Source organism: Mustela nivalis (assembly GCF_964662115.1).
Source record: "Mustela nivalis genome assembly, chromosome: 8".
Taxonomy (NCBI): Eukaryota; Metazoa; Chordata; class Mammalia; order Carnivora; family Mustelidae; genus Mustela; species Mustela nivalis.
Window position 1 is genome coordinate 143,493,603 of NC_139027.1, and position 16,889 is coordinate 143,510,491.

The 16,889-nt window shown below is 61.5% G+C and overlaps 1 protein-coding gene across 1 annotated transcript in view; it reads left to right on the forward strand.

The window, feature by feature from the left end:
* MYT1 (myelin transcription factor 1) overlaps positions 1 to 16,889 on the forward strand; it is a 45,902-nt gene that overhangs the window by 18,119 nt on the left and 10,894 nt on the right. Inside the window, exons 7-15 of the mRNA XM_082743110.1 lie at positions 1,400 to 1,534; positions 2,056 to 2,146; positions 3,137 to 3,250; positions 5,901 to 6,115; positions 7,446 to 7,570; positions 8,178 to 8,435; positions 10,895 to 11,049; positions 12,045 to 12,107; positions 12,218 to 12,286. Coding sequence (XP_082599236.1) covers positions 1,400 to 1,534; positions 2,056 to 2,146; positions 3,137 to 3,250; positions 5,901 to 6,115; positions 7,446 to 7,570; positions 8,178 to 8,435; positions 10,895 to 11,049; positions 12,045 to 12,107; positions 12,218 to 12,286 — 1,225 coding nt within the window. The remainder of the gene's footprint in view (positions 1 to 1,399; positions 1,535 to 2,055; positions 2,147 to 3,136; positions 3,251 to 5,900; positions 6,116 to 7,445; positions 7,571 to 8,177; positions 8,436 to 10,894; positions 11,050 to 12,044; positions 12,108 to 12,217; positions 12,287 to 16,889) is intronic.

The window sequence follows — 16,889 nt, forward strand, 5'->3', positions numbered from 1 at the left end:
AGGCAGGCCCTGGGCGGACACAGCTGGGTCGTAGAGACATTGAGTGAGCTCTGGGGAGCCCCAGTTGGTAGGTAAGTAGGGACACAGGGCACAGATTTCCTAGGGAATCTTGATGAGATGAGCTGGGGGCAGACGCTGAGGGACACAGCTGAGGGGACGCAGATGAGGACGTTGTTTCAACCTGGAGGAGACCTGTCACCTTTCAGGGTGGCACAGATGTGGGGACAGCTGCTCCAGAGCTCAGATTCAGACTGGCAGGGGCTTCAGGGGACGCAGGTGCAAGGAGACCCAAATTTAGGGAGTCGGAGCTGCGTAGAGCGTGGGCTTGGGGCTCACGGATCAGGGCAGAGATGTATATGGCTGGGCACACCGTGTATGGCTGGGGGACACCGGCTGAGTGATGGCCACAGCCCAGGTGTTAGGGTGACTCAGACCTGTGGGAATGGACACTAGCGGACCTGCCTTCAGGGATAGAGTTGAGGGCATGGACCCAGGGGACAGAGCCTCAGGGTGAGGAAGATGGCCGAGCGGAAGCACCGGGCGGGGGCGAGACAGGGCTCACACCAAGGGTCGGATGCAGCCCGAGCCCCAGATAGAGCCCGAATTCTGGAAGCAGGCATGGGGGATGGGTTGGGGACAACCCTGCCTGCTGGGTTGGTGGACGTCCCGTTTCCTGCTCATTTGAACGTGGAGATGCAGAGCCTGGGGCCCTGCACTTCAGAGCCCCCCCGGGTTTCTGCCTTGCCCGGGGGAGGCATTCTGGGTGTGGTTGTGTGACCTCTGTTTCTCCTGGAGGGGAGGGCTGCACCCAGAAATTTCTCTGGGACATCGGCTATGCTCTGGGGATCATTATGTCCTGACAAGCGTCGCCTTCTGGACCCTACATCCTATAGGGACATCTCCTGGCCCACAGAGCCTAGACTTGAGTTCAGCAACTGAGATTTGAGTTGAAATTTCTGTCCATGCCTTTATCAGTTGTGCGGCTTTTGGCAAGTTAACGTCTTTGTCCTCCTTTGCCAGGACAGGTCCCGGCAAGGAACTAGTTCCACTTTTCACCTCTCTGTGCAGAGGCTGGAGCTCTAGGCTCAGGGGCTCTGGAGGCATGCCCCAGCGCTGAAGGCAACAGGCTCCCACAGTGTCAGCAGGGGTGGACAGGGAGGGCGCCAGCTGCCACCTGCATCCTCCTGATCACGCTGCCCATCTTGTTACATGGGAGGACGGCCAGCGTGGGCCACTGTCCCCAGAATGATGCAGCCCCGGTTCCTCCCAGGCAGCTGGGCAGTCCGGCCACTCTGCTCTGCACGTGAAGGAAGGAGCGTGGCTGTCCCATCCCCCTCCCCACTCGCCACCCACCATGCAGTTTTCTCCCTGCACGATCTGATGCATCTTGTGTGTTTAGATCCCTCAAGAGCTGAGAAGCGTGAGATCAAGTGTCCGACTCCAGGCTGTGATGGCACCGGCCACGTCACAGGGCTGTACCCTCACCACCGAAGCCTGTCTGGCTGCCCCCACAAGGACAGAATCCCCCCGGAGAGTGAGTAGCTGTGCACGATTCAGACCGTCTCTGTTGCTTGGATGGTATTCCTGTGGAGGAGGGGTCACCCAGGGCCCTGTCCCTTTGGACCGGCTCTGTCCAGATGCCCCAACTCAAACCCTACGAGGCTGGGGATGTGCGGCATGCCCTGTCACCTGCCTTGAGACCGCAGCCCCATGCCAGGGCCCCAGGAAGCCTGTGAGGAGACAGCCAGTTGCCTGTGCTCTGACGGGCAGAGGAGAAGGCCTGTCCTCACTTCCAGCCTAGAGGCAGTAATTGCGAACAGGAGTCTCAAAGGCAAATCATAGAACCACTGGGGGCTTTGAGGGCAAGTTGGCTTCCGCCCCAGGGAGGCCGGGGCCACGGTGGGAGGGAGCGCAGCTGGATTGGGCTGAGGCCGGCGGGCCCTGCCGGCTGCTGCTCTCAGCTGCCACCCTCCCACAAGGTTGCAGACCTCACATGGGGCCCCTCCGTCTTCCTTGGCCGTGCTCAGCGTGTCCCTCCCTCTGGCTCTCTCGCAGTCTTGGCCATGCACGAGAACGTGCTCAAGTGCCCCACCCCCGGCTGCACCGGCCAAGGCCACGTGAACAGCAACCGCAACACTCACAGAAGGTATCAGGTTGAGCCGGGCGTGGGGGGGGGCGGTGGGGGGGCAGGCTGGGCCTCGTGTGTGTGCCCCGGCCTGGGATGGGTGCAAGCTCAGGGCAGGCCTCTTGGTGGGGGGTCGGAATGACACCCAGAGGTGTGGTCCCTATGGGAGTGGTCCTGAGACACCAGAGGGTGCTGGAGGGATGGGTGTGTGCCCCCCAGAGAGGCCTCCTGACCTTGGGGAGAGCCAGGTGAGGCTCTCTTGGGAGCCCTCCACCTGCCAGGACTGAGGTCCAGGCTAGAGTGTGGGGGCCGTGGCCCAGGCAGACCCGATACTCCCGGGATGCCCTTGGGGTTCTGCGGTCTGCCATCCTGCACCGTGAGAGGTGACCGCACTCCCCACGCGGAGCGCCTTGTAGTGTGGCTGTGACTGGCTGTGTCCTTGCAAAGGCGGCTGCACTTCCCTGAGAAGAGGCCACGCTCCTGAGTGGGGCTGTGGCCATCCCTTGGGCAGCAGCCGGCCAGCCCGATGCTGACAGCTGAGGTTGCTCCCACGGTGTCTTAGATCAGGTAGTTGCCGGGGAGGGGCCTGGCCTCCAGGGTCAGCACCTGGCGTGTGTGGCTGCGTGGCCTTGGGACTTCCCATTGGCCGTGATGGGTCGGCCGACGGAGCACGAGCCAGAGACAGGTCCCGAGGGCTCCGCTCTGGTCGGCAGTGAGAGAAGGGCAGGCCCACTGCCCAGACCCGCCTCAAGCTGTGAAGGCATTTAGGGTCTGCTCTGTCTTCCCTGTCATTGCTGAGGGTTTCCCCAAACGGAAAGCGACGTGCACAGCTACTCGAGGGCTCGAGGACAGAGCAAGAGAGACCGGAGACTTCCTGGGCTCTGGGTGGTGTTGGCGAGCTCCTGGCTTGGACAGGTCTGGGTCTGGAAGACAGTCCTTGCCGTGATCGTATAGTGGTTAGTACTCTGCGCTGTGGAAGACAGTCCTTAGCTGACCTCCACCTTTCTCCAGTTTGTCTGGTTGTCCCATTGCTGCTGCTGAAAAATTGGCCAAATCTCATGAGAAGCAACAGCCGCAGACGGGAGACCCTTCCAAGAGTAGCTCCAGCTCCGATCGGATCCTCAGGTGAGTGAGATGAGCCCCAGAGCCTAACGCGCCTGCCCCTCAGGGTCCCATAGGGGTCTTCCCAGCATCTCTGGGTGGCCCACGCGCATGTGTGCGCGTGTGCTGAGGGCCCGAGTTGCCCTGGGGTTCTCCCGGGGGGACCTGGAGGCTAGATTCTGGGGCACATAGGACAGAGTCTGACAGCCGCGCACTCACCCGTGTTTCCGCTGTGGCACAAACCCTGCCTGGCCGCCCTGCCTTGCTCTCGCCAAAGGCATCAGCTCTCCCCGCTGGGGAACGCTCAGGGGCTGTTTGTGGAGATGCTGGTCCTGTCTCCAGAGACCAGACTATCCCAGCTGGCGGCCACTGGCGTCCAAACCCTCCAGGAGCTGCTCCTTCCTGCCTGCACCTCCCTCACCTCAGTGAAGGACCCTGAACCGAGGGCGAGGACGAAGGCACGTGGTGCCCTTCAGAGCACGGCCTGCTTGTGGCCCCAGAGGTTCTGAGGCAGCCGTAGGCAAGCGTGTGTAGACAGATGTCAGCGATCAGGGGCTCCCCAAAGGCCATTAAGAATGTATGTGCTTGGCGTACCGCCACCCCTGTGACTCTGTGAAGGCAGGAGCCACATGAAGGCCACAGTGTCGGGAGCTTGCCCAAGACAGCAATTATTGGCGAGGGGGGCGTGGAGGGAGCTGGCACTGGCCCCCGGCCAGCCTGGCCTCAGACTCTTGCTTTTGGCCAGCGGGGTGGCTCCCCACCAAGTGCCCTCACTCTGTGGATACTCTGCTCCCGGTGTCTCTGAGGGACTGGGGCTTCAGAAGCCTTTCCCTTCCCCAGTTCTTCAGATCCCAGTCCCGTGTCTGCCCCTCAGAGGAGAATGTTGAACAGGCACGAACCTGGGCATTAGCACAGACCCTGGTCTAGAGAGCGGCCCGCCTCCTTTTAGGGCCCATGCAGCCCCCTGTCCCTTCCCTGGTGTGTGCCTGCCAAGGTCTCAGCCAGAGAACCTGGCCACCCCCCTTGGCTTGCTCTGTGGGTCCCCTGTGAGGGGTCTCCGGGTGGGGCCAGAGCCGGGGCCTCACCCCTCTGCACTCTGCTCTCCCATCTACGGGGCCTTCAGCCCTGCGTGTCCCGTGGGCTCCTTCCCACCTGCTGGCTGGCTCTGAAGACACTTGGAAGCTGCTTCTTGCTTCTATCCCATAACTATTTCTTCCAGCTTGCCATGCTACTAATCCAGTTTTTTCCTGCCTTGATCTAAGTCACGGGTAAAAGTCATACAAGCAGGCAGGCGAGGCCCTGGGAGCTCAGGGTCCGGGGCCAAGAGTCCCCCACGCAGTGGCTGGTCCTGGGAATCGGACCCCTCTTTGTTTGCCTGTGAAAGTGGATGACAGCGTTGTCTTGTGGACTTTGCAAATACCCGTGAGGCCTGAACAAGGTCGTGACATTTCGCCTCCCCAGGTCCTTGGTGCCAAGCTTCAGACAGTAGCTATGGAGGCCGGTGTTCAGGCTCTGCTCCTGTGGCGTGGCCATGTTTCTGGGGGTCGTCCCGGGGGGTGGGGCGAGGCTGTGCAGATGCGTGCTGGCGTCCCAGACACTCCACCTGCTGCGGGATGGGGCCCCGGCCAAGGAAGCCGGCAACCCGAGCCGCCGGCTCTAAGGTCAGGGTTCTTCTCTCCGCTGGGTGGCGCCTGAGCACTCTCCGGGGGCTCCCCTGGATGCTGCCTGGCCCTCTGCCCTCCTTGGGGAAGGGGCATGGACCTGTGCTTGGGACAGCTGCTTTTCCAAGGTCCAGGCTCAGATCTGATCTCCTCAGCGTTGCGGGGTCTGTCCCGGGGCTCCTGTTCCACCATCCCATATCCCCCTCTTGAGCCCAGGCCGCAGTCGTTGCTTGGTTCAGAGTCCGGAGCAGAGAGAGCTGCCGGGCCTCTCCTCTCCCTTCCCTTCTCTCTGAGCTGACCAGCGCAGAAGCCTGTCCCCACCCTGTGTGGGGGCTACTCCCCGCCTGGCTGGCCTTCCTGTCCGGCCCCGTGCTGTCTCTGCTCCTTTCTTCACGCCCCGTTTTGTATTTGCAATGCTGTGCGGTCTCGTAACCGTGAGCGAAGGCCCGCAGGGGCTCCCTGCTGTCAGCCTGTTCAGCCCCTCTGCGGCTCTTCTCCACGGACGTCAGGCAGAGAATAGTGCAGGGCTGAGGCCCTGGCCAGTCGAGAGCTGAGTCGGGCCCTCCCTGAGCCCGGTTCTCAGAAGCGCCCACATTATGTCTGCATGTCCTGTCTCCCTTCTCACTGGGCAGCTCTGTGATTGCAGCAGAGTTCCGTCTAGGGGTGGCTGGCCACTGTCCGAAGGAAGCTCCTGTGGACTTGCCTGCCAAAGGCTCCCACTACTGGTAGCCAAGCTCTTTGAAAGCGGCCTTCCTAAGCTCTGGGGGGACGTCTGAGGCCTGCCCTCCCCCTCTGATCTGCGGGGACACATGCCGTCATCCGCTCAAGGCTCATCGATTGCTCCTGGCTCTCCTCCTCGTCCAGAACAGGCCCCAGGCATCCTTTTGTGGGGGGACATGGGGGAGGGTCTCTGTGTACATGGGGCTCTGAGGGGTTCCTGCCTGGGCTGTAGGGTGGGGCTTGGAGTCCCTGGTCCTGTCCTCACGGTGCTACACCTCTGTCCTACACCTCAGGCCTATGTGCTTCGTGAAGCAGCTTGAAGTCCCTCCGTATGGAAGCTACCGGCCTAACGTGGCCCCTGCCACCCCCAGGGCTAACCTGGCCAAGGAGCTGGAGAAGTTCTCCAAGGTCACCTTTGACTACGCAAGTTTTGACGCTCAGGTTTTTGGCAAACGCATGCTTGCCCCAAAGATTCAGACCAGCGAAACCTCACCTAAAGCCTTTAAATGTAAGTTGGGGAGACCCACTCCTGAGAGGTTAGGGTTTGAGAGCGGGGGAGGGACCCCTCACCAGCACTCTCTGCCCCGGGGCTATCTAGGTGTCCCGTGTCTACCACGGTGGCTTTCCCAGAGTCCGTGTCTTCCTCATGTTACTGCCACCATGTTCCCCATCACACTCGATGTATCTCTTCCCTGTTGGTGAAACGACACCCAGGTCCTTCACGGCGTGCGTGTCTGAAGTCTTGAGAATACGTTCCCTGATGTGGCCCGTCCCGCGGGGGCTCAGAGAGCTGCCACGCTGAGCCTGGGCAGGCAGAATCTGTTTGCCTTCCTGCCTGAGGACCGTCTCACTGGACAGTGTGTTGCGGCGTTAGCCACAGGTTTTCTGGGTACTTGTACTAACAAAATGTGTTCCTCTGAACTTTGGAGAACAACCTTTTCTGTCTGTTTTGGTCACTGAATATACCAATCTGTGGGTTGCAAGCCCATTAGCCTGAGAAACACATATGAAATGGAGAAGCAGCCCACTGGGCCCGTGAGACGGGAGCTGGCGTCTCCCGGGGGGTCCAGCCCTCCGACGCAGCTGTGAGGACTTTCTGTCACATTAATAATGGAAACACCAAGGGCTGACACAGCCGCCAGCATCAGTGTGGACCTTTGTCCCATCTGCTCGGTGCCATGACGCCCAGGGAGGACCTCGCGTGCACAGGGATCTCTCCGGAGGTCTGGGGACTTACTGGTGCTGCCCTGACGTTGGAAGTGTGACCCCTGATGGCTGGTTTGGGGCTACAATATAATCACTAGCAGAGACAAGATTTTATGCCCTCATTGGCCATGTTTATTTGAATGATAGCATGACTTTACTGAAGTGGTATTATGGGGGCACCCAAAGTCGCCTTTTGAGATGCTGGGACAAGGGCTTTCCTCCCTGAGTCATGTCCCGGCCACTCCTGCTCACAGAGGTCTGTGCCCTCTGTCAGCGCCCCCAGTTGGCAGCGTCTTTGCTGGACGCTTCAGACAGGCTGGAATGACTTTGGAGGTATTTGTTCTCTCTGCCCAAATGTTAAACGAGCCGGAAATGGCCTCCTGGACGCCTTCTGAGGGGACGAGCAGGGTGTGCTGTGGCCCTGTGACCGGGATGAGTGGCCCTGCCCCAGGCCAGCCTCCTTAGAGCTGCGCGCCGTGCCCTCCCAGCCGGCCGGAGCTCCCCACTGCGTCCGCGCGGCCGCCTCCCATTCCAGTCGCATACCAGCTGCTGTTGTTCCCTTTTTGCAGCCCAACCTTTCCCAAAGGCCTCTCCCCCCAGGCACAGCCCCCGCACTTCGCCCCCTTCTGCAGGCTTCGACTACACGCATGACGCCGAGGCCGCGCACATGGCCGCCACGGCCATCCTGAACCTCTCCACGCGCTGCTGGGAGACGCCGGAGAACCTCAGCACGAAGCCGCGGGACCTGCCCGGCGAGGTGGGTGCGGGACCTGCCCGGCGAGGTGGGTGCGGCCCCCCAGGAGCCTCTAAGGCAGCCGCAGGCCGGGGGGCTTACAGTCGGGACCACAAGCCCCCACGTGACATGTGCTTAGGACACTCAGTGTCCATTGGACAGTGGTCATTCTTACCTTCTCTTCCTCCGGCTCGTGGCTCCTGTGACGGGGGTGGCTGCGGGCGTCCCCTGTGGGAGCTCTGTTTGCTGCGCCTAAGTGGGGCTGAATGGCTGTGCACACGCATGTTCCTCTGTGTTCCCCTGAGCCTGAGGGTCACGCACATATATGAGACCTCATGTTCTCCTGAAGCTGATGGTTGAGCACATGTCCTTGTGTGATCACGGTCAGCGCGTCTCAAGGTCTGGCGGGGTTAGCAGGACCTGGCAGAGAGTGGCGCCCCCCCCCCCCCCCCATCCATCTCAGGAGCTGTCGAGTCAGGAAGCCTGCTTCTCAGAGGCTCTCGTGTTCTGGTTTGGGCCTGCTTCCTTCCGAGGGAAACAGTGTCCTGGGCTGTCTGTGATGCTGGTTCGTGGACCAGAAGTCATCCGTGGGGTGAAGTCCCTAGCACGGATTCTGCCGTTGTGGTTGTAGGCCGTGGACATCGAGGTGGATGAAAACGGGACCCTGGACCTGAGCATGCACAGACACCGCAAGCGCGATGGCGCCTTCCCGGGAGGTGGCCCTGGCGGGAAGGCTCCCGACGCCTCCCAGCGCCAGAGCAGCGCCAGCGCCGCCCCCAGCAGCTCCATGGCCTCGCCCCCCTGCAGCCAGGCCTCCCGCCAGGACGAGTGGGACCGACCGTTGGACTACACCAAGCCGAGCCGCCTGCGAGAGGAGGAGCCCGAGGAGGTGGGTGTGGGGCCTGCGGGCTCTCACGTCTCTGGGGAGAGGTACTGGGGACCTGTCCCTGCACGCGGGGGGCCTGGCCACCTCTGGCAAGAGAGAACCTGGCCTGCCATCCTGGAGGGCTTTTCAGCCTGGGCCCATGCTGCGGTATTGTCCCACCTGAGAGAGGTCATTCTCCCGCTTCCATGGACTTGGTGATCAGGACCATCATGGGCCCCCGGAAAGCATGGGGAGGAGGAGGGCTTCTTTCACATCCCATGGGACATATTCGGGAACGGCTCCAAATTCCTGGGTTTTGTGGCCTCCCCCAACCCTGAATTTTGCAGCGGTCCCTCCTGACCATCTGCAGGACATACCAGCCGCCTGGCTCCTTGGACAGAGGAGGCCGTAGGGTGGGCAGTGGCCTGAGTCCCGAGACCAGCACCCCCTGTTAAAGAGCAGCAAGACAGGTGTATTTGTCGGAGCTGCAGGCTGGGGACAGGGGAACAGCCCTTTCTAGTCACTCTACCCTCCTGAGAGTGGGACTGGTTGAAAGCTCTTCCCCACAGATGTGTGCGTCCTGAGTAGCAGAGCCCCGCTGCGGGGGTGGCATAGACTCCCAGGGGCCTCCGCAGTGTGGGCAGGCCGGCAGGTCCCCTCATCCTCCCTCCCTGTCCCTGCCAGCACCCCCTCCCACCGACCCCAGAAGGGCAGGGGCCGGTCCCTGTGGAGGAGACCGCTCTGGGAGACAACCAGCCTGCAGTCCGGTCCTCCCAGCCCCGCACCCTCGACGTGTGTCTGCGTCACACGTGAGGGGGAGACTGGGCCCCCGGCTGAGGTCACTTGGCACAGTCCCGTGGCTAGAACTTGGTGTTAGGCTCCGGGAGAGGGGCGCCTCTCAGACTGAGCCCTGAGTGGGACGGGCTGGCCTGGGCAAGGCCTCTGGGACTGTGTGTTTGGTTTTCTTCTTGGCCAGTGGGAGCCCAGTCTGAGGCCAGATGCGGCCCCCACAGGGGGGACCCCCTAGTACAGTCTGCGCTTACCTTGCTCCAGTCCTGCTCCAAGGTCTAAGCCCCCTTCCTGGTGACTGTAACCTTCGCTTGACTCCTCCCCGCACCTTTCCATGACTCCCCGCTCAGGCTAACATCCCTGGCTGCCTGGTCCCTCCCCTTCTCCTTCCACACCCTCTGAGCCCCCCAAGACTCATGTCATCGGTCTCAGAGGTCCTGAGGTCCTTGCCCCCAGAAGCCCCCACAGTCGTTCTCCCCCCAGAGCCTCAGCTCGCTCCCAGTCCCTCCCTTTCCTCCAGCTCCCTTCTGGGCACGGGTGGGTCACCCCCAGAAATGCCTCCCTCATCCAGGCCCAGGACCCCCGACTCAGACTCCCCAGCTCTGCGCGAGGCTCCTCGATTCACCCCACGCCCCCACCCTTAGCCTCACCTCCCACCCTGGCCTCTGGCGGCGGCCAGAACAGTGTCCGGGCGCCTCGGGGACACCTCCCTTGCTGTGGAATGGCCTCCTCCCTGGGCCTCTGGGAAGCTGTCGTTTATCCTGGAGACCTGGCTTAAGTCCGGCTTGCTCAGGGGAGGGAACACTTGCCCCGTGCCTTGTGCAGTCACAGTCTCTGCAGCAGGAGTCGCAACCCCCACCCCCCCGCCCCCGGCATGGAGAAGTCTCACTGTCCGTCCTGGAGAGCTTCTGCTGCTCTGGGCTCTGCGCTCCGAGTCCCCAGAAATCCTGCAAGGGGCTGCTATTGTCTCGGGCTTGAGCATGTACCACCTGGGCCCCAAGAGGGTGAACCTTTGCCTGAGACGCACACGTGCCAGCCCCGGGATTTGGACCGTGAACCAGCACTGACCCACAGCAGGGTGTTGGCCTTCTCTTCTTTTGTCCTTGCTCAGCCCTGTGTCCGTCGTGTCCTGCCCTCGGCTGGCTCCTAACCCCTCTAGACCTCGACCTTGGGCTCGGGAGGGGCCTGCTGTGGCCGGGGCCTGGTGCTGGCGGTGGGGGGGGCACAGGGGGTCTCAAGGCCACAGCCTGTAAGTTACTGCTTGCACTGTGCTGTCACCATCCTAGTATCTCAACAAGCGTTGTTCGGTGGTAGTGTGCGTTGAGCCCCGAGGAGCTGTGCCACGTGTAGGTTCTTGTGTCTGGAAGGTGGCCCAGCAGTGGTCAGGTGCAGGGGCACACAGGCCCGAGGCTGTGGGAGGGCGGTGGGCTGGCTGCCTTGGGCGGTACCCAGGCCTCGTTCCCAGGGTGGCCAGGCCCCTCTGGCTGAAGTGTGCAGCACTCTAGCCCCTCAGGGCTGCTGTCTTCTGTGTTTTCCGGGGAGGTAGGTAGGTCTTCCTCCCTCATCCGAAGGCAGGAGCCTCGGGGAACTGTCTCTGCCAGCCCTATTCTGAAGGGCCCCTCTCCCTCCGCCCCGGGTCGGGCACCCGGCCCCCCGCCAGCCGGTTAAAACGTCTCCCTGCTGGTCTTTTGCAGTCAGAGCCAGCAGCCCATTCTTTTGCTTCTTCTGAAGCAGATGACCAGGAAGTGTCAGAAGAGAGTTTTGAGGAGCGGAAGTACCCCGGGGAAGTTACCCTGACCAACTTTAAGATGAAGTTTCTCTCCAAGGACATAAAGAAGGAACTGCTCACGTAAGTCCCCACCTGGGCCAAGAGGGCTCCTTGAGAGCCTTCGTACTCTGGAAGAAAGCGTGCCCTGGTCTGAGTCCCTAAGACCAGATGTGCTCAGCCCCAGGCCTTGTCCCTGCCCCAGCTTAGCGCCGACCGTCCTGTTGGCCAGAGAGGCTGGGTCGACCTGCGTGACGGCCCTCTCGCACACGGCAGTGGGTGACAGGTTTCCCGTTGTCGCTGTGCTGCACTGGGATCTAACACATTTTTCTAGTAAGAGCAAGGGAGAGCCCGTGTTCGGGCCCACAGAGCAGCGTGAGGGCTGAGGGAAGCAGACCCTCTCCCAAGCCACAGCCATCTGCCCTGGCTCACAGAGCCCACTGGCATGCCCTGTGCTTTAGGACTCGGTACCCTTGGCTCTGCCAGCCCAGCCAGCCGCCTGGAGCTGGTCCTCACAGGCTTCTAGCAGATGCTGCTGCAGACAGGGGAAGCTGCTGGCAGATAGTCTCCCCACAGCTGGGTGCCACCGCACAGCCTCTGGTCAACCCTCCTGGAGCCCTGCTTCTCTGGCAGGACTGTGGGAGACTGTGGCTGATGGCTGTGCCTCCAGGGACCCAGCCCTCCCCTGTGCTTGGTTTGTCCCCGAGCTTCCTCTTCTGCTGCCTGTGAACCAGACCTGCAACGGCTCTTCCCGGGCTTTGGTCTGGGACCTTGTCCTCAGGGAGGGTCACGCCGCTGTAGGAAGGGCCCGCCGGCCCACATGTTCGCGGGCGCACCCGTGTGCGTCCCGAGATGTCCCCGCTTCACACTGAGCTGGAATTTTGTTCCTTTCTCCTCCCTGAGTTTAGTTGTGTGGGAGAAGCTGGCTGTCTGAGGCCCGTGGGGGGAGGACTCTCCCCTTGGCTCGTGGGTGAGTCGAGGACGAGTGTCAGCCCCTCTCCCCCAGTAGGCGCGCGCAGGGGGCAGGCCTGGCAGGTGTGCCGTGCTCTCTGTTCTGACACTCTTTTTCCTTTGTTCAGCTGCCCCACCCCTGGCTGTGACGGCAGCGGCCACATCACCGGGAACTATGCCTCTCACCGCAGGTTCGTCCCTGCTCGGGTCCAGGCTGGCCTGGGTGCTGTGTGGTGGGTCTTCCCTTCTCCTCCTCTGCTCCCCTCTGGCTCACCCCGATGTCCCATCTCTTCTCTTTCAGCCTCTCTGGTTGCCCTCTTGCTGACAAGAGCCTCAGAAACCTCATGGCTGCCCATTCTGCTGACCTCAAGTATGTCTGCCTCCTGGCCTCCCTTCTCTTGGGCGGCTCCCTTGCTCTGCTCTCTCCTTCCATGAGGCTCCAGCCAAAGTCGGCCCTCTCCAGGGCTCCGGCCCTAGGGAAGCCCTTCCCAGCAGCATGGGGCAGAGAGACAGGCCATGGAGGGGCCGACTTGCTTGCCTGGGGCTCCTGCTGCCGCCGCCTGTGTCTCTCTGAGTGCTGCTGTCTGCCTGTCCCTTGCTGCGGGCTCCTGTGCCACCCTCGGCCCTGCCAGCTGCTATGAGGAGGGAGGCTTTGCGAAGAGCAGGACCTGCCTCTGGCCCCTAGTGGCCCAGCCCATCCTCCCTCTCCTGAGGACCCAGGATGGGGTTGTCCGGGCCTGCTTCTGTCCCTGCCGTTGAGGTGTGGGAGAAGCCCAGAGCTGGCCTTGGCTCCTAGGTCTTGCTGTGGCTCCGCAGGCTTCAGGCTGTGCAGCTCTCGTGAAGGGATCTGGGTGCTGCTGATGAGAGAGGAAACTCTTGGCCCTTCCCTGTTCCGATGACCGCTGCAGCTGCTTCTGTCTTGGCGCTGGTGATCCTCCCAGGGATGCCTCTCCATGCTCATCCCTTCTCTTTGCTGAGCACCCCCGCCTTCTGCTTCTCCTCCCTATCCCTAACACACAGGCCGGCCAGGCCCTGTGGGCACCCACTAGCCTGCTTGACCACCCCGCTCAAACGCAATGCAAGCACCGGAGGTTTCCCAGGTTTTCAGCATCCTCTTGGGGCTGGGTTTGGGGGCTGTAGTCGTCATAGGTTTTTGTGCATTCAGGTGAGCTGCGGCCTGGCAGCCACTGTGACCCTGAGCCAGGCCGTGCCAGTCCCGGCTCCCAGGCCAAGCAGAGGCTCAGGAAGGAGGTTCAGCTCTTGTGCGCTCAGCTCACTCCCTTCCCCGGAGTGTCTGACCCTCCCTCAGGCCTCCACTTTGAGTGCTCCTGAATCTGGGCTCATTCTGTCTGAGGCCAGATAGGAGCCGGGGTCCTGGGGCCTCTAAGACGAGGGGCCGTTGCTGCCAAAGTCTTCCGGGGGGCCTGAGCTGATCTAGAAACAGGGCAGAAAGCTTTGGCTCTCTGCAGTGTCCCGACTCTGCTAGCCTCCTCTTTGTTACTCTGGGGGGGCTGTTCTGGTCCCAGGAGCCAGAAGCGTGTCATTGGCTGTTGTTACCAACGGGGCCTTCTGTTCTGGGCAAGGCTCACCACCAGAATCGCCCTTCGAAGAGTTACCAGCTGTAACGTGAACCTTTTCCAAGGCTCAGCTCGTGGCACTTTCACCCCCGTCCCCTTGCCTGTCCAGCCCCAGGTATCTAGTTGGAACCCTCGTCCTGTGGGCTCAGGACCCTCTCCCTGGACCTCCGCTCCCTCCCTGCCTCTCTTCTCTTAACGCCTGTCCCACGCTCTTTCTTCCGGTTTCCTTTTCCAGTTGAACAGTAATTAGCTCCCCTGGTTTTCCAGGTTGAGGGCCTGAATGATTTGAGAGCTCTAGGATTTTCTTCCTGCAGAGCAGGTGCTCGGGGCCTGGTCTGGGTCTGGAAACATGGCCTTCCAGGAGGGTTAGTGCTCATTTACGACGAAGAGCCTGTGAGGAACCTTAACCCACACTTGCTTAGAAATAGCAGCAGGAGGTCTTCCTCGAGTGGAAACAAGTCACTCATCGGCTTCGGCAAGGTCTGGGAAGGGGTCCTGACTGGACCCAAGCTCTTTTCTGGACCCAGAGGTCTTTCTGTGGGAGTCAGTGCTGTCCTCTCAGGACACAGCAAGGGCTTGGGGTGGACGTGAGCAGGCCTCCAACGTGGTCCTGGCGTGCTAGCGTTTCCCTCTCCCTCCTCCCGTCGAGTGGACGTCTTGTAGAGGCTGTTCCTGACCAGTCTTGTGGCCGTGATGGGGAAGATGACCTGTCCCCAGAGAGGAAAAGCCCCGCCTTGCAAATGGTTCCCTCGGTGGCCTCCCTCTTGACAATGGCTGCAGAGACAGTCTCAGATCGTGTGTTTTCTGGGCTTTAATCGAATCCCAAGGGCATTTGCTCTTCTCTACCGAGTGCCCGATGTGGTCAGGGGCTGGGGACATTGCTGCTGTGGGCCGCTCAGCCCTGTCTATGTGTGGGGATGTGAGGTGCAGTGTGCATCCCCTGCAAGGCTGTGATGGGAGCTCTGGCAGGTGTGGGTGGCCTCCCCACCACGGGAGAGGGTGGGGCTCCAAGGCGAGGCCTGCTACACAACGCCAAGATGCAGAGTGTCCCTTAGACACCGGACCCGTCCTCTTGCCCAGACGATGCACTCAGAAGCAGACGGCGGGAGGGTTCCTGCAACTGGCCCGGCGGGCCCTCGGGGCACAAGAGCGGTGGACGCGGCCAGCGCCTGCATTCCCCACTTCTCCACCCACACCTCGTCCTCTACTGGTCACGCCTTTTGGGAAGAGCGACTGACCCGGGCCTTGGCAAGGAGTGCTGGTGCCCCCTGCCTGGAGAAGGTGTGCCTCTGTGGGCACCCTTGTGCTGGGGCCTGGCAGGGACCCTCCCCATGTGCGCACACTCCTCTGCCAGCCTTACTCACTAGGGGCCGTGGGGGCTCCACCAGAGTCTGGACCCACACACAGGGCATCAAGGCCTGGGGCTGCTGAGGGCCTGCCCACCACCTGCAGCATGAACCTGAGTTCTGCCATGTTTTCATGAAGCCGAAAAGAAATGAAGCCCCAGGCGGCCACCAGAGCTCCGGAGAGCAGGGACAGGGCTCTTGCTAGCGTGGGCCATGAGGGTGGTCGGCAGGGCCTTCTGGGCTGAGGAGGGGCAGCAGGGCAGCGGCAGGGCCTTGGGCTCAGCGGAGAGTTGTGTGAGGCGTACCCTGATGTGTCTGAAGGACTCCGTGCTGCAGCAAGGAGCCAAGCCCAGTAGCTCGCTCCCTGGGACCTTGGAGTGAGACACAGAGTGTCCCAGCAGGACCCATGTACCGGTTGGGCGTTTGTGTGAAAGGGCTGAGGCCCACCTGCACGGAGATGCTGGCGGTGTCTCCTATCAAGCAAACACCCCCTTGATGTAATGTGGGAGGGTTGGGATGTGAGCACACCTGAGCAGGCCAGGACCCACCATAACCTCATGGGGTTGGAGTCACCCCTGAATCCAACGGCAGGGTGACTGGACTGGACGGTCTGCAGGCAGGCCGGGGGCCTCCTACGTGTGGCCCACAGGACAGGAGGAAGAGGAGGGCTCGAGACAGACAGTGGGATTGGAGAAGGAGCTGGTGGGATGGGCATGCCCCCCCCCCCCGTGTTGCTCCACCAGCTCTGTGTGTCCTCAGATGGGAACGGGCAGTGTGGTCCTGCTGGGTTCTAGGAGGCAGCTGGAGAGCCGTGGGGGGCAGCCTTTGACTGTGCCAGGAAGATCCTGAGGAAGGGTGTGGGCATAGCACAGGGGCCTGAGGCCCAGAGAGCTCTGCTGACTGAGAGGCAGACACCTGAGCACTCTATCAGTGGACGCAAGTCCCCATAGCCCTTTCGGGGCCACTTTCATATCGGGAAACGGCCTCAGTTCCCACGGTTTCTTCTCTGTGTGAGGATGAGGACTGATCAGTGAGACTCTGGTTGTGAGCCCCAGGGTCCCGCCCGGTTCCGCAGGGTCAGAGCCGCACCCTTCCACCGAACAAGGTACAGAGTGGCAGGCCTGCTCCAGAGGTTTCTGGTGGACCCACATGCAGAACCGGGCAGCCCTCCCCATTCTGGCACCAGCAGAAACTCACTCATTCTTCCACTGTGGACTTTCAGGGAAAAGCAATTTTTTTGGAAAAAGATTTTATTTATTTATTTGACAGACAGAGATCACAAGTAGGCAGAGAGGCAGGTAGAGAAAGAAAGAGGAGGAAGCAGGCCTCCCGCCGAGGAGAGAACCTGATGCAGGGCTCGATCCCAGGACCCTGGGACCACGTCCTGAGCCAAAGGCAGAGGCTTAACCCACTGAGCCACCCAGGTGCCCCAGGGAAAAGCAATTTAAGAAAACGCATACTTGTGTATTCAAGTGTAATTTTCACTTTCCATGAGATCCATTTGTCAAACACTCTGGATGCATCAGGCTGGGCTTCTGTGTTGGGTGTCCCCTTCCTTACCCTGGGCAGTGAGGATCAGCCTCTGGCCCTGCGAATCTGGACTGACGGAGTCGCGCCACTCTAGGTGATGGCTCCGTGGGTGGTGTGTCCTGAGTGCCCAGCAGATAGCAGTTCATTGGCTCAGGCAGAGGCTGTCCTCCATGAAAACAACCCCTCCTCCTCCTGGTCACATCAAGGAAGGGGAGCCCATCTTAGCTGTTAGGTTTGCCATTCTGAATGCTGTGTAAAGGCCCATATGTGTTCTGGAACCTTCTAGTCCAGCCTAGAGCCCTGTAGAAGGCCAAAGTGGGAGCCCATCTTTCCTGCAGTAGAGATGAGCTCCTGTCTTGGCCTCCTGGGACCCCTTGGGGAGACTGGGTGGCACTGTTCTGAAGGCCGGGCGTCATGGCAGCAGGCCGGCCGGACACGCACGCCCTTTCCGAGACCAGTGCTGCGGAGGTGGTGGGCCCGCTCAGGGACTCGGGACAGAGGGGCCCTTTTCTGGTCAGGC